Below are 14203 nucleotides of genomic sequence, written 5' to 3' on the forward strand. Positions count from 1 at the left end.
GAGATGCGGGGAAACTGCAATGTTTGTAAGTTGGACTTATCGATTGCAATCGATACCTACACTCATTACTTCGAGAAGTTCGAGCTATTTCATTTAATGCTCAGCTTTGCCGCTGCTATTGATATCATAATTGATCTAAAGCCATGAGCTTCCGACGAGCTGGTACACTACGCTCAACCAAAACAATTTGATCCGAGAGGGATGTTGCAACATACTTTGTGTGGACACCAATATCCGTATCGCAGCATATCCAGGCTTGGGCGATTGAGAAGTCCAGATGAAAAGGTGGACATCTGTTTTAACCCATTTGGGTATAAAATTCAGGCATATTTCATTTTACATTTTCAAGAACCTCATCAACATATACACAAATTCATACTGACAACATGAGACCACGTACATAGATAATTCCCTGGTCAGGCATTTTATTACGAACACACATTCCCGACACATTTGTTAAGCACGACGGGATACAAACAGAAAATAGGTGGAACACGCCAGCCTTGGGTGTAGATAATAATAAATAATAATACCCAATTTTTATAAAGCGCTTTTCCCAGAATGGCCCAAAGCGCGTTACAGCATATTATTACCCCGGTCATTGGATTCATTTCAATCCCGCACGAAAAGTGCACAATTTCCACTCCCTGGGGAGCATTCCTTGCATTCATCGCAGCCTCATTATGGCGCTGGCAAAATCAAACATACAATATCTTTCGCATCCTACCGGGTACCCATTTAGCACCTGGGTCGAGAGTGGCAAATTGTGGATTAACGCCTTGCCAAAGGACGCTAGACCGCAGTGGGATTCGAACACACGACCCTCTGTTTACAAGGCGAGAGTCAGAACCACTACACCACGGCTCTTCCAGACGATGTCAGACGAAAAGTATTGGCAGTGATCGGAATAGTTGTGTAAGGGAGGGAAGTGAAGGCAGGGGTTCCCACCTTTGCAATAGGTTTGAAATGCAGTGATTCAATGGAAAAAATCAGATTAATACGTAAAAAAACATTAGGGCCTATATACAGATTATCTTCAATATTCAACATTTTGTTCAATATTGTCGAAATATCAGATTATGGAAAATCACACACACACCGCACATACCCACACCCCCACACAACCTCACACACAGAGAGAAGAAAGAAGAGAAAGAAGGATATAAGCGAGTGCGAAATTGATCGAAAATATCAGAACATGGATCTAAAGTCTGCATAACTCATCTGGAGTTACATACAAATTTATTGTTGCTTATTGAACTGTCAAAGGAAAAATCTCGGAATCATTTACAATTGATATATGATATGAATGAGTAATATCTGATTTGGATAGATGATAAAATAAAAAAAAAACACTGACGCAATATTCAGACATTTTAAAACATATGCAAGCGCACTAACATGACTGACTTTCATCATTTCAGCGATAAAAGCAATTATTTCATTGCTTATACAGCAAGGTTTGCTATTTTCTCCATACGTAGATTGTTTTATTGCCTTCCATCCAAACCTAAACACTACTGGCGGATATCTCTTTGACACCGGGGTGTTGTGGCGTGCGCTTGTCATCTAAGCTCTGTGGTCATGGTGATTGACTTTACAAAGTAAGAAAAAAAAACAGAGGTTTGAGGTTCGAGTCCTGATCACGTCCTTCGGATGGTGACGTGGAGGTCCTTCCAGTCGGAAATTTCCATATCAAATTATTATACGTCTGGAAAATTCGAGCACACTCACACATACGGTCGCACGGAGGTCTATTAACAATAGGAAGGCAAAACCAACCCATTCTCATTTTTTAAATATAATATATAGCTGATTGACTAAGTGTATTATTGTCCTTATAGAAACCATCAAGGTCAAGTTTTCGTAAAGCTCTTGTTGAACATCTAGTGGAAAGCTGAAGTTTTGTCATCATTCTACATATGGGATTTTGTTATCATTTATATCTTTCACATGTGTAAATACTGTTAGTTTTAGTTAAATTGTTATGTAGGCATTGTTTACATGTATGTCAGCCATTCTCAATTACTTTTTTGAAGCGCCACATTTCTTGTTGAGAATATGTAATGCTCCACTATACATTACGCAAACCAACCTGGGGGGGTCGAGGGGCAGAGCCCCCAGAAGTTTTGGAATATGAGGCCTTTTAAATTGCCCAGAAGGGGCTCTAATTAATATCAACAGAAGAAATACAAATGCCAACAAACTACACAATATCAATACTAAAAGAAAACTGACCAGTAACTTTTTCACAACATACCAATGATACCACTGCTTCAGACTGTTCTGCACCAGATCTTTTGGCTGAAGCAAGTGGCTTAATGAGTAAAAAAAGAGGGGGCTAGATATGGCAGCTGAAGCAAAAATATTGAACTTTTCAATACAAAAAATTATATTTTGACATAATATTAAGAAAATAATACAATATTCCACTCTTTCCCTTACCCTTTCTATTTTTTTCTTGGCCGTGAGACACTTGGGGGCCCCCTTTCTCTCACGTGTAGTATCATTCATTCAGTTCGTGTTAAGCAAGAGTGCATGCAGGCAATCAAGGCAGGCAATGCATCTGAGCATACATACTCTGAATTTTAATTGGCTCCGGAAACAAAGTTTCTGCTTGTTATGTCCCAAATTCATGATAAGGATGTTCTTTGAATATCATATTATTTGATGTTTAACTCTTAACCAAAACGTATACTCTGGAATGCAAAATTTCTCGCCATTGAAATAGAAATCCTACAAACGGTGTTTTCAAATCACTTGTGTGGCATATAAACTTTGTACAGCATAGAATAAACAAAAATGAGAACACCATCGATCTTCCATAATAGGGGTTATCGAGTGCTACATTAGACAAAATTTGAGGAAACAATTAGCAGTTAAGTGTCAAGTAGATAGTTTTTGTTTTTCTCTTTGTATTAAAATTATCACCAAATCCTTATTACCAGGTTACTAATAGAAACATTTTTTCTCCCCAATTTTTCCTTTTTCTGATACCGGCTCCTAAGTGCCACTCGGCAAGGCTCGGTGCGCCATAAGTGAGAATCCCTGGTTTATATATTATAGAGTATATTTAGTAGACTCACGATTTCTCTTTCTTAACTAACAAGCTACAGATGTTTTTATATGCCTAAAACTACAAGGGGCCAGACTTGACTAGCATTCATGCTATTTTCACGTTCTTATTATTCTTATTATTGCCTTTTATGTATCCTAACTGATTGGCTGTGAATTTGTAAAATTGTTATTGTCATTGCATTGAATAATCCATTCATTCATTCATTCAATCAATCATTCAATCAATCATTCAAGGTAACTTCTGACCTTGCTTTTCCCAAATTAGGAAGAAATGTCAAAAACTTTGGAACTATATCTTGACTGGCGGAAGGATTAGGGCTACTTAACTTTTTCGGGTGATGAATTTGATCCCTAAGGAGATGTCTTCACGACTGCCGATTTATTTTTAAAATGAGCCGGTCGAGCGACCCTTTTCTGGTCAGATATGGATTGCCAGATATAAATCCTATCCACTGGTAGTAAACATTCGACCCCCGAATTTCATCCTTATTTTTTATGAATTTTTTAAAGTGCCAATTTAACACATGAGTCTATGGGGAATGAATTAGGCCTGTGAGACCGTGATACCATTATGTCCTCCTGTAGGTCGTTGGTGGCAGGCTTCACCAAGCTAGCCTTGACCTTCATACCACTTCCACTTGGCACTACAGGTAAGCTTGAACCATTTTCATTTCTATGTTAAAGTTGCCTTTTAAATCAAATATTCAGTTTGTTCTATTTATACCATATGGGGTACATAGTCCGTAGGATTATAAGGAGTTTGAGTCCATATAATAGAACAAAATATTTCATTGGAGAAAGTGTAATTCAGGGCAGAGAAGATGTTATGTAAAGTGGGAGAGTGTAACGTAGTTTTAATGTATTACGTAGTGTCATTCAATGTGTTCTCGTATGGCGCCGAGTGAATGATCAGATGCGTCCATTGTAACTGTTTGTAACATTGCGTTCTGTTGTCGTGAATGGCGCCTTCATTGTTGTTTGATAGTGGCTTGCACCTTTTGATGAATTCTAGAGCGATTAAAAAGGATTTGTTTTGTTGAGGTAATTGCCATATAACTGCGCGTCTTATGCGCCGGGTGGGGGAGGGGGGCTCGAACACTCCTCTGACAGAGTTTTGATCACCCTTTTTGTCTGGCTTGTCAGCATTTTCTTGAGTAGATGCTTCCAAATTTGCAGTGATCTTTGACTTTTTTAAAAGGAGTTTTATAACTGACTTGTTTATTTCTTCCCTCTGTAACCAGTTAGATTAAGCTACATATTGTACTTATAATGATTTGAACGCTTTGGTACATATCAAAGACAAAGTCATGAAAGACATTTTTTTTAAAGTGAATGCCAACTGATATTTGTAACCAATTTTGACCTCGCCCCCCCCCCCTCCCCGACAGCAGTGTGTCCAGCCTGGAGGAAAGACGTAATCAAACTATTTAAAAAAATGTTTGTAAAAAATTGTTCAATAAAGCTCATAAAATCAATCCTCGACAAAGTACTGCTCATGATTCAGTAAACGGTACAATTTCTTATTCAGAGAACAAACAAGAAACTAATAAAGAAAAGAAATAGTACCGAACAAAATACATTCGTAATCACTGTTGATGTATCAATTTATGTAACACTAATATGTATCTTTTATTGTCATTTTATTTTTATATCAATGTTTATGAATTATCCTCATTCATTGTATTTGATTATATTTGTATCCTTTTTTATCCAGGGCCTCATGGAACATCAACTTTTACTGAATGTTCTACCCTGGGGAAATATGAATAAATAAATACAACTTAATCCTCAGGCTTTCGTGTACTTAGTCCATTTTACGTTGTCCATCACACGCACTTTTAAGGTTTCATTGCCACTTTAACCACTTAAGGTATATACCCTGATATATTAAATGAATACATCATCATGTGCTGATTATCACTCCTCGGATAATACAATCTGAAAGGTTACACTCTTCGGATAATATTATCCGAAGGGTGTGATATTTCAGATACTATCCGAAGAGATATCTTTCGGAAAATATCCAAATACTCTGATAATGCGGATAACATTATTTAAAGGATTGTACTTTTTATGATGATAATAAATGATTATTTTACTTTGTACTAGTTATCAGACTATACCTTTATATTAATCGGCTTTCTATAAGAGTTATCTCTCGGATTTTTTTTCTGAAGGATGTGTGTGTATTTTCTAGTGATATTATCCAAAGAATGTTACACTTCCCATAGTATTTCTCGGAGAGTGTGACCGTCAGGATAATATAATCCAAAATGAGTGATCGGATGCTATAATCCGAAGGAATACACTCTTCAAATTGACCGAGTGATTATTAGTATCCATTGAGTCACATTCTATGGATAAATATCCGGAGAGTCACGCTTTTAATAGTATTTTCAAAAGAAACTGTATCTTCGGATGATAATATCCGAAGTAACAAAGTCTTGTTATAATGTCATCTGAAAGGTAAATACTCTTAAATCCAAATAGTTTGTTCCCTCGGATGTGTGCTAAGATTATGACTCTTCGAATAATACTATCCAAAATGTGTGAGCACGTAATAGTATCCGAACTGCCACACTCTTTGGATATTATTTTCCATAGGTTAAATATCAAATACAATATATCAGGAATGTGAAAACATGTATATATTTACACTAAAATTTTTTTATTTCACGAAAATGTTTATAAAGCTTTGGGAGTTTTAGTCAGCAAACACTCAACACCTCCGGCCATGTAATAGCGAAAAAGGCCGGCCTAGTTAGGGTTAACTTGACCTTTTTAAAGTTCTTTTTTGCTCCCTATGAGGTTTGCTGAAACGGGAATTTATCTAATTGTTTATCCTATCTTTAATGATGGAAATACATATCGATATACATTGCTGCTGGTGCTGAAACAATGGAATCAATTTTACAACTGGGTGAATGAAGGAGGTGCATCCCCTTCCCCCCTCCCCCCACACACACACAATAAAAAAACTCACTATACATCTCATCAGTAGTTGTTTGAAACAAAACATTAAACACGGAATTATTTCATATGTTTGAGTATTTTTAATTCATGCATTTCGCTTCTTATAACAGCATATAGGGTTCAGATTCATTCCGGTTGGGGATCGGTGCCCAGTATGACTTGTCATGTTTCAAGATTTGGACATCTCATGCTTCTGTGTGTTTTTTTTCTCTTCAAATGATAGGTCAAACTTTAACGTCAGATTTCCCAGAGGAAACAGCCAGCGGATCCTGCATGACATTGTGCCAATGGTGACAAGTAGGAATGAATGCCCACAGACTTCCAATCTTCGACTGTGCTGTTCATACAGGAAGAATCAGTAGTTCTGCGTTGGCACATCTGGTGGGTGTTTCATCAATCTTTTCGTAAGTTAAGAGCGACTTTAAGAACGACTGGTGAACATTACGCGCTAACATTTTATCATAAAATAATGAACATATCATTTACCACAAGACGGGATCACCGGTCGTTCTTTTCATTAACCTTTTGTTTATCATTGTCAATTTGCCATTCAGTAGCATTCGCTATTATGAACATTAAGGTCCATGTATCATTCGCATTAATGTACATTTTTAGTAAGCAGAGCCATTGTTTCAATATAATTCTGTAGTTAGTCTTGAAGAGGTACCACGAGACGAGATATTCACATCGATGAGTAATTGAAATATCATGGGATATGGAGGATAACAAAAATGATGCAAAAAGACCCAATAGGCCATTAAAAAAAACTGTTGTTAAGTGAGTATTATGGCAAAAAAGGACATTGTCTTATATGTCTAAACGCAATGCTGTATATTTAGAACCGGGAAAGGTGATTTCATAACTACTGTGATAAACACTTAGTAAAACCCGCCGGGTGTCATTTGAAAAATGTTAATTATTTTCCAGTAAAAAAATGATTATATATTTTTTTATCTCGTTTTGAATAAATGCTGTCTTAATGTTCCTACGGAAGTGTATAATGTTTTATTATATACATTAAACATCTTGTTTAGAATGAGGGAATTGATTAGTAGTCCTCTAGTATGAAAGTGTGGTGTGATGCCTATTTTATGAATACTAATGCAATGATAATTTATAAAGAGATGAGATTGAGTGGAGAGTAGGAAAGCAGTGAGATTGTTCTGAATGAGGTGGATGATCGAGAAAGGACGACGTGTCGGTTAGGCTGCTGCTTACTGACTCATGCAACATTATTGCATGAATCAGTAAGCCATCTGTTAAAGGGTGAATGCTTGGTGATGATGTAGAGTTTGAAATTGTCATATGTGTTTTTTATACATTTTATATGCGCTATACAATCATCTTTTTTTCACAAGTTAAACTTTGAATTTTGACTAAGCAAAAGAATGTCAAATTTGAAAAGATGTATTTTCCTTTCTATCACTATGAGTATGTATGCATTCTCCGTCAAGGATAGAAATAATCTACAAAATGATGGAAGAATAGCAAAAAATTGTTAGTATTTCTCCGAATTCGATTTGAAAATGGGTCTGTCATTATTCAAATAAGTTTAATTATTATGACAGAAGAATAACTACAATGAAATGTCTTAATTATAACATCATTGTGTTAACATAATGATGCAGTTACTACGCAACGCATCCAGTTTAATATAGCGTATATGGCGCCAAAGCTCAATTTTTGAATTTGTTCTTGTCACTTTCTGAACATTAGATGAAACTTTATATACATACATACATACATACATATATAATATATATATATATATATATATATATATATATATATGTATATATATATGTATATATATATATATATATATATATATACACACATTCATATGTTTATATATATATATTTTTTTACATTTGTTGTAAAATTCACCCTTTTTCTAAGAATATCTCTCAATATCTCTCTCATACTCTCCCTCTCTACGATCATCTTTGTTTTCTTTCAAATACATATACGTGTCCCTCTCACCAGTATCCGTACTCCGACCACCCGCCCTCCCTCCCTTTTACCCATGTCGATTCCTATCGAAATTCCATCAATCTATATCTCAATATTCTATAATCAAATAAACAAAAGAAGACACGACACCTAATACAGCGCAAGATATCCGTGAAATATAACAATTTTTAATTGATATTAATAAATTAAACAATAATATCAACATAGACACAACAACAATTAATAAAAAATGAACACATAGGTCTTTTCATTGCTTTATTGACCAGTTTTAAGATAAATCAAAGATAATTTCAGATCACGTACAAGTTATCTTTTTATCACTCCGATATAAATATGTCATGATTAAGCATGACATATCGAACTGAGACCTCACAGTCATTTGAGTTTCAAAGATAAATATGATTATGTAATAACTTTTGTGAATAAATTATTAAATAAGTAATAAATACGACATTACTATATCTACTTAAATTACCATAGTCATTCCAAATAAAGTTTGGAAACCCGAGTTTCATTAACTCAACACGCGTCGTCACAAATGAAGAATTTACGGTGTCCCATTCCGACCATGAGGATGGAGTTTCAAAACGGGTCCGACTGTATCAGCGGTAGGCTACCACAGGTAAAATGAAATGGGTTCCAAGATCACTTGATTTAAGGGGACCCAATTACCACCTCGTGGAGAGCTGCAACTGGGAAATGAAAGGAAAAAATGTGCAATATATAATAGCTAAATATGGATCTATTCATTCACATATCAGTCACCGCTGGTAACATAATGAATCTAACAATATTCATGAAATATTAATAAGACTCTTTTGTTATTAAAAATTATAATTATCATATTATTGTTATTATTATTTTTATTATTATTATTATTATCATTACTATTACTTTTATTATCATTATCATAACATGAATAAAAAATAAACTTTGATAAACGGAAATTGTACTGAGTTTGGTATTTGAGTCCAACATAGTCATGAAATTAAATTTAACATAAATAGGGTCTAAGGAACCTTACATAATACAATACAATTCTTAATAGGTAACATGTCATTAGGGTAAATCAAGTGTCTTACCGTTGTTATCGTCATCATCATCCTTACAGCCAGAGTCATTACAGTCATTTCCTCCGTTATCACCACCACTACCGCCATTGCATCCAGCATCACCAGCTGCACAACCTCCAGATGGAGCTTTAGGTGCTGGGGCAGCTGGAGCAGCAGGTGCTGCAGGTGCAGCTGGTGGAGCGGGAGCGGCTGGTGCCCTTGGTGCTGACGGTACCGGAGCACTTGGGGCTGCTGGAGCTGATGGAGAGTGTTTCTCTGAAGAATCGTCTTTACCACTGGGTCCAGATGGAGCATGTGGAGCTGGTGCCTGGGGCCTCAATGGGGCACTTGGAGCAGCTGGTGCCGGAAGTGGTGCACGTGCTGGTGGTGCACGGGCAGGAGGTGCACGCGGGAGCCCTGGGGCAGGGACAGGGGCAGCAGCACCTCCAGGAGCGGCGGCTACACCTGAGGCACCAGAGTCATTTCCTTCATCACTTCCGCTATCGTCACCATCTGATTCATCGCCTTCACACCCTTCTCCACTTCCAGAATCGCCACATCCAACAGAGCCACCCTCACCGACTGGGGCGTATGCGGGTCCAGCTGGTGCGTATGATGGTCCAGCCGGTGCGTATGATGGTCCAGCCGGTGCGTATGCTGGTCCAGCTGGTGCATATCCTGGACCAGATGGGGCAAAGGATGGGGCACCTGGAGCTGGGGCAAAACCAGCGGGACCTCCGGCACCTGTACCATATCCGCCGCCACATCCTTCTCCACTTCCATCTCCCCCATCACATCCTCCGAATCCACCTCCTACTGGGGCGTATGCTGGTCCAGCTGGAGCATATGCAGGCCCAGCTGGAGCGAAAGCTGGGGCTGCTGGAGCTGGGGCAAATCCAACAGGGCCAACGGGGATGGCTTCGTAACCTGCATGGAATAAGGATTAGTCGTATGTTGTCATATCAGTAAATTAGCAATGCGAGGGGAAAAAGTCGTGATAATGATAACCCAAAATCACCAGCTTTAGCTTCTTTCTTTGTGAGGATTGAGATATTGAATCTAAATTGCAGGAAAACAAGTTGTTTTTGATACAGTAAGTTCAATGGTATTTAATAGCCATGATGGTCCTGCATTGGTATGATCTTTGTCTTCGTGCTTTATACATGTATGTTCTCCCTTCCTATCTATATTTTAAAATGGAATCTTGGTGATACTCTTTCAAAGATTTTAGTTTATACAAAAATATATGAATACTGACACATTTCTTAAAATGAAAACAAATTGAAATATATGAATATATGAAGATAGAATATCAAACATTATAATTACAGGGCATACCATAATACTCATAGCCGTATCCTTCTTCGCTGCTGTCGCTGTCATCTTCGTACGCATAATCATAGCCAGAATCACCAGAAGCAGGAGCATAATATACATCCGTACCAGCTGGAGCGTAACCTACAGCGGGAGCATAACCAACTGCAGGAGCATAACCAACAGCTGGTGCAGCGGGAGCGTAGCCAACAGCAGGAGCGGCTGGAGCATATCCAACAGCTGGAGCAGCAGGTGCTGCAGGGGCGGGTGCGTAGCCGACAGAAGGTGCATGTCCGTAACCAGTTTCTCCACTTGTGTCACCATTAACACCGCCCCCTGGAGCATGTGCAGGAGCATGGGGCGCTGGAGCTTGTGGTGCAACTGGAGCCTGAGGTGCTGGAGCATGTGGTACAACTGGAGCATGGGGTGCAGGGGCACGAGGAGCCGCTGCCGGAGCGTGACCTCCCCCTCCTCCTCCATTACATGGACCGGAGTGGGCAACCTGTACTCCTCCATTTCCGTTCGTGTCGTCGTCATCGTCGTCGACATCGCACGCGTCGTCATAGGTAACACCGTTATCGCCACACACCGTACCGCTTACTCCTCTCGTGCATTTGTTAGAATCTGAAGAACAGGGAAGGAAATGTAACCATCTTAGATTGCATTTTAGGCTCAATTCTGATCCATCTGTTTGATTCTTAAAAACAATTCTAAACGATACACAGGATGGTTTAAAATGTCACAGCAATATCCATGCATCAACTAAATAATAAATGCGAATGAGATTTCATTAAAAAATATTTCAACGCTCAGTATACATTTATCATGAAAAACCTTCAGAGAATGGCCAAGATAATACTCGAATTCGTAATTATCAGTTCATTAATCATGCGAATGCAATTAAAGTTAAGTATTATACAGATCTGAAGGTGCCATTTATGCCGAGCAAGAGAAAAACACATGAAACTTACATGGAGCACCATTTGACGTCACCGCAAAGAGAAGCACTAATCCAAGTGCTGCCAGTACATTTGCCCGGTCCATATTTGAAAGCTGTGTAAACATGGTAAAAGAAGAAATAAGTACTTTAAAAGGGACGTCCATCGTGTCATCCATTTGGGTTCAGTAAAAAGCGAAATAGAAATGATGGAAAGTTATGAATGAGGCTTGGGCTTTACAATACTAAAACACAGCAGATTTATGAACACTTATAATTCTGCGTTGTTACAACTGAGCAGAACACGCATAAGTCACGTAATATACATTCCAAATTGCTATTTTTTCAGATTAAGAAAACGATATTTCAATGTGCATTTATCATCAGCCACATTATTTTATACATGCTCCTATCATGAAAAAAAAAATCTAATTCGTCATGAGCCATTTGAAAGTGTTTAAGCATGGAATTAAAATATGGAATACACTATTTAGGGAACCTGTATGCATTTAACGTAACAAAAATGACGAATAAGAGTTTATCAACAACTCTCCTATTCCTTGGCGGATTTTCGCCATTCTTTCACTTGTTTTTGTCACTTGTTTCTGCCTTTATCAACATCAACTTAACGGCCTGGAAAAAACTATATTATTTGATGAATACCCCGTGCCATATTTCGAAATTACTATCTTTTATTTTACTGTAGTGCTGATGGATGATAAAAAAGTGTGAATTGTTTAAATAATAATGCTAAAACAATGAAACTACAAACTGCGAAAGAGATGGGATGTTGGCGCTTTTTTTTGGGGGGGGGGAAATTTCTATTGATGGAGACTGTCTTGTTATTAGAGGCAAATCATTCTAGGATTTTGAAGCTGACACAGTAAAAAATTCTATCGTAGTGGTTGAACACGAATTAATTGATTAGAGGTGATTGTAGAAGGAAGACCATTGCAATAATCGATACGAGGCAGAACTATCGAACGAAAAGCATTGTGACAGGCAGACTGGTCGATAAACGTTCTGATTTCCGGAATCAGACGATAATAAGGAAGCAGGCAGATTGTTCATGGCGGGAGGAGAAAACCTAAAATTAAATACTCACCTCAAACTTCTAAAGCTATGTGAATGTAGTTAGAAACTATATAGCTCCGATTGTCCTCGTATTTTCCTTCTTCTGGAAGCTCAGAGATGCGACTGATGACTGCTCGACCTGTCTCTCCCTATTTATAAGATGTTGAATATGTTCTCTTTTGATAGCCACACATTAAGATTATATCCAGTATGCAAATTATGATTGAAATTGAGACTCTTCTTTATTATAATATTTCCGATTATTATCAATAAAGTTCTTTACATTAAACATGTTAAAGCTTTCCGGCGAGCGTGGAATAGAAACTCATTAAGAAGATGTGTGTATATGACGCACACAAACTATGTACTTGCTCTCTTTCTACAGACGAAAGAAATGGAATTATCGATAGTAATCAATACCTTGCATCATCAGACTTCGCATCAGAAGCTACCATTTTCATCAACTTCCTGCATCGGCGTTTCAATTCGAATATCATAATTGATCTAAAGCTGCACAGCTTCTATTTCTTTAAATGAGGAAGTCGTATTTTAATACAAACTTAGATATCGCTCTTGATCTATAATCCGAACAGGATTGAAAGGGGATAACGGGGATGAAGAAGATGCTTAAAAGTAAGCGTACATTGATGGTATTCGCAATGTTCTTCAGGTAAGACACGACAAAATCTTAATCACAGGACGCAAAGAGACAAAGGCAAGACGATGGAAACCCGTATGTATTCATTACGCCATTTAATTTGATAATATTCTTGTCAATCGGTTTAAACACAGTAACATCTTAAAGATAAATTCCAGTTTTGGTAACGATCTCAAAATGACTTTTTACAGAATCTAATAATGACCACCCAAGTGTCTGTTTGTATGAATAATAAATATGTGCCAAAGGATTCTGGACTTCCCGACTTCCGTCGGGTCTTTATTCCAGCAATAATAATACTGTCCCACGTGTGCCTATCTGTGTTGGTGATCTTCAGTGTGAACATTTATGTAACTGTACCAGATCTAGATCCCCGATGATATACTGACATTTAAGCCTGGTTTTACAGACTTTCTCATGAAATCAGTGTTTACTGCAACTACTGGCATTTCTCTTTAATCACGAGGCTTTAATGGTCTGTGTCAAAAATATATTCTTAGCTCAGATTAAACGTCGACGGAAATATATTAAATTAAATTTATCCAGTTGATGGATGTAATGGTTGGTACGTTTCTTTGACAATATTCAAAAGGCTTGCTATTCATTAGGTACATTATTACCTATACAGTACGTCCCAAAACACTATACGCTTTTGAAATGGCTGCCAAATAAAAATGTAGCACTCACTTTGGGGAAAAAGACGTATAGATATGGAAAGCCAATAAGGTCAACTTTTAAATGACACAACAAGTTGGAAAACTATTCATGCTTGAGTGAGCACTGCCAACTGAAACAAAGGGTATGAAAATTAGGGTAGGCCAGAATTATCCTTCCAATTTCTTTCAGGTTTTTGTTAGGTACTTGCAAAGTTGAATGTTACTTGGTGAATTAAATATCAGTTGTGATCAGTTTGTTGTTTGTGAAAATGGAATGCTTTATTGCATTGAAATTTGATGCATGAGCGATCATGAACTGCAATTTTTAGTGCAGCATTTTGTCTTTATGATGTGGATCTCAACGATGTGTTCATCATGACAGTCAGGAGAAGGGGGGGGGGGGGTAATTGACTTAGGTAGATGAAGTACGTTGATGGGATAAAGGTCAACAGAACGTTTAGCAACCCCTCTCTCCAACTCACTCCCC

The 14203-nt window shown here is 37.7% G+C and overlaps 1 protein-coding gene across 2 annotated transcripts; it reads right to left on the minus strand.

Annotated features, from left to right (window-relative positions):
- Positions 1-8215: 8215 nt before the first annotated feature.
- LOC121412277 (skin secretory protein xP2-like) lies at positions 8216-12626 on the minus strand. Of its 2 annotated transcripts, none has more exons than XM_041605175.1 (5): positions 12434-12626; positions 11363-11444; positions 10416-11015; positions 9108-10004; positions 8216-8711 (listed from the first exon to the last, which is right to left on the minus strand). In XM_041605175.1, the coding sequence occupies exons 2-5, from the start codon at positions 11433-11435 to the stop codon at positions 8680-8682; spliced, it is 1602 nt and encodes a 533-aa protein (XP_041461109.1). In that variant the 5' UTR covers positions 11436-11444; positions 12434-12626; the 3' UTR covers positions 8216-8679. The 2 variants fall into 2 exon arrangements, with proteins under 2 accessions (XP_041461109.1, XP_041461108.1); XM_041605174.1 differs by having other exon boundaries at positions 8216-8717.
- Positions 12627-14203: the final 1577 nt, after the last annotated feature.

The sequence above is a fragment of the Lytechinus variegatus genome, chromosome 3 (assembly GCF_018143015.1).
Source record: "Lytechinus variegatus isolate NC3 chromosome 3, Lvar_3.0, whole genome shotgun sequence".
In the NCBI taxonomy this organism is placed as follows: domain Eukaryota; kingdom Metazoa; phylum Echinodermata; class Echinoidea; order Temnopleuroida; family Toxopneustidae; genus Lytechinus; species Lytechinus variegatus.

Bases quoted from the DNA above. Each gene is read 5' to 3' on its own strand.
- LOC121412277 (XM_041605174.1), bottom strand. From the start codon at position 11,435: ATGGACCGGGCAAATGTACTGGCAGCACTTGGATTAGTGCTTCTCTTT. The intron at 11,016-11,362 runs GTAAGTTTCATG...CCTGTTCTTCAG, and splicing joins GACGTCAAATGGTGCTCCAT to ATTCTAACAAATGCACGAGA. The intron at 10,005-10,415 runs GTATGCCCTGTA...TATTCCATGCAG, and splicing joins ATACGGCTATGAGTATTATG to GTTACGAAGCCATCCCCGTT.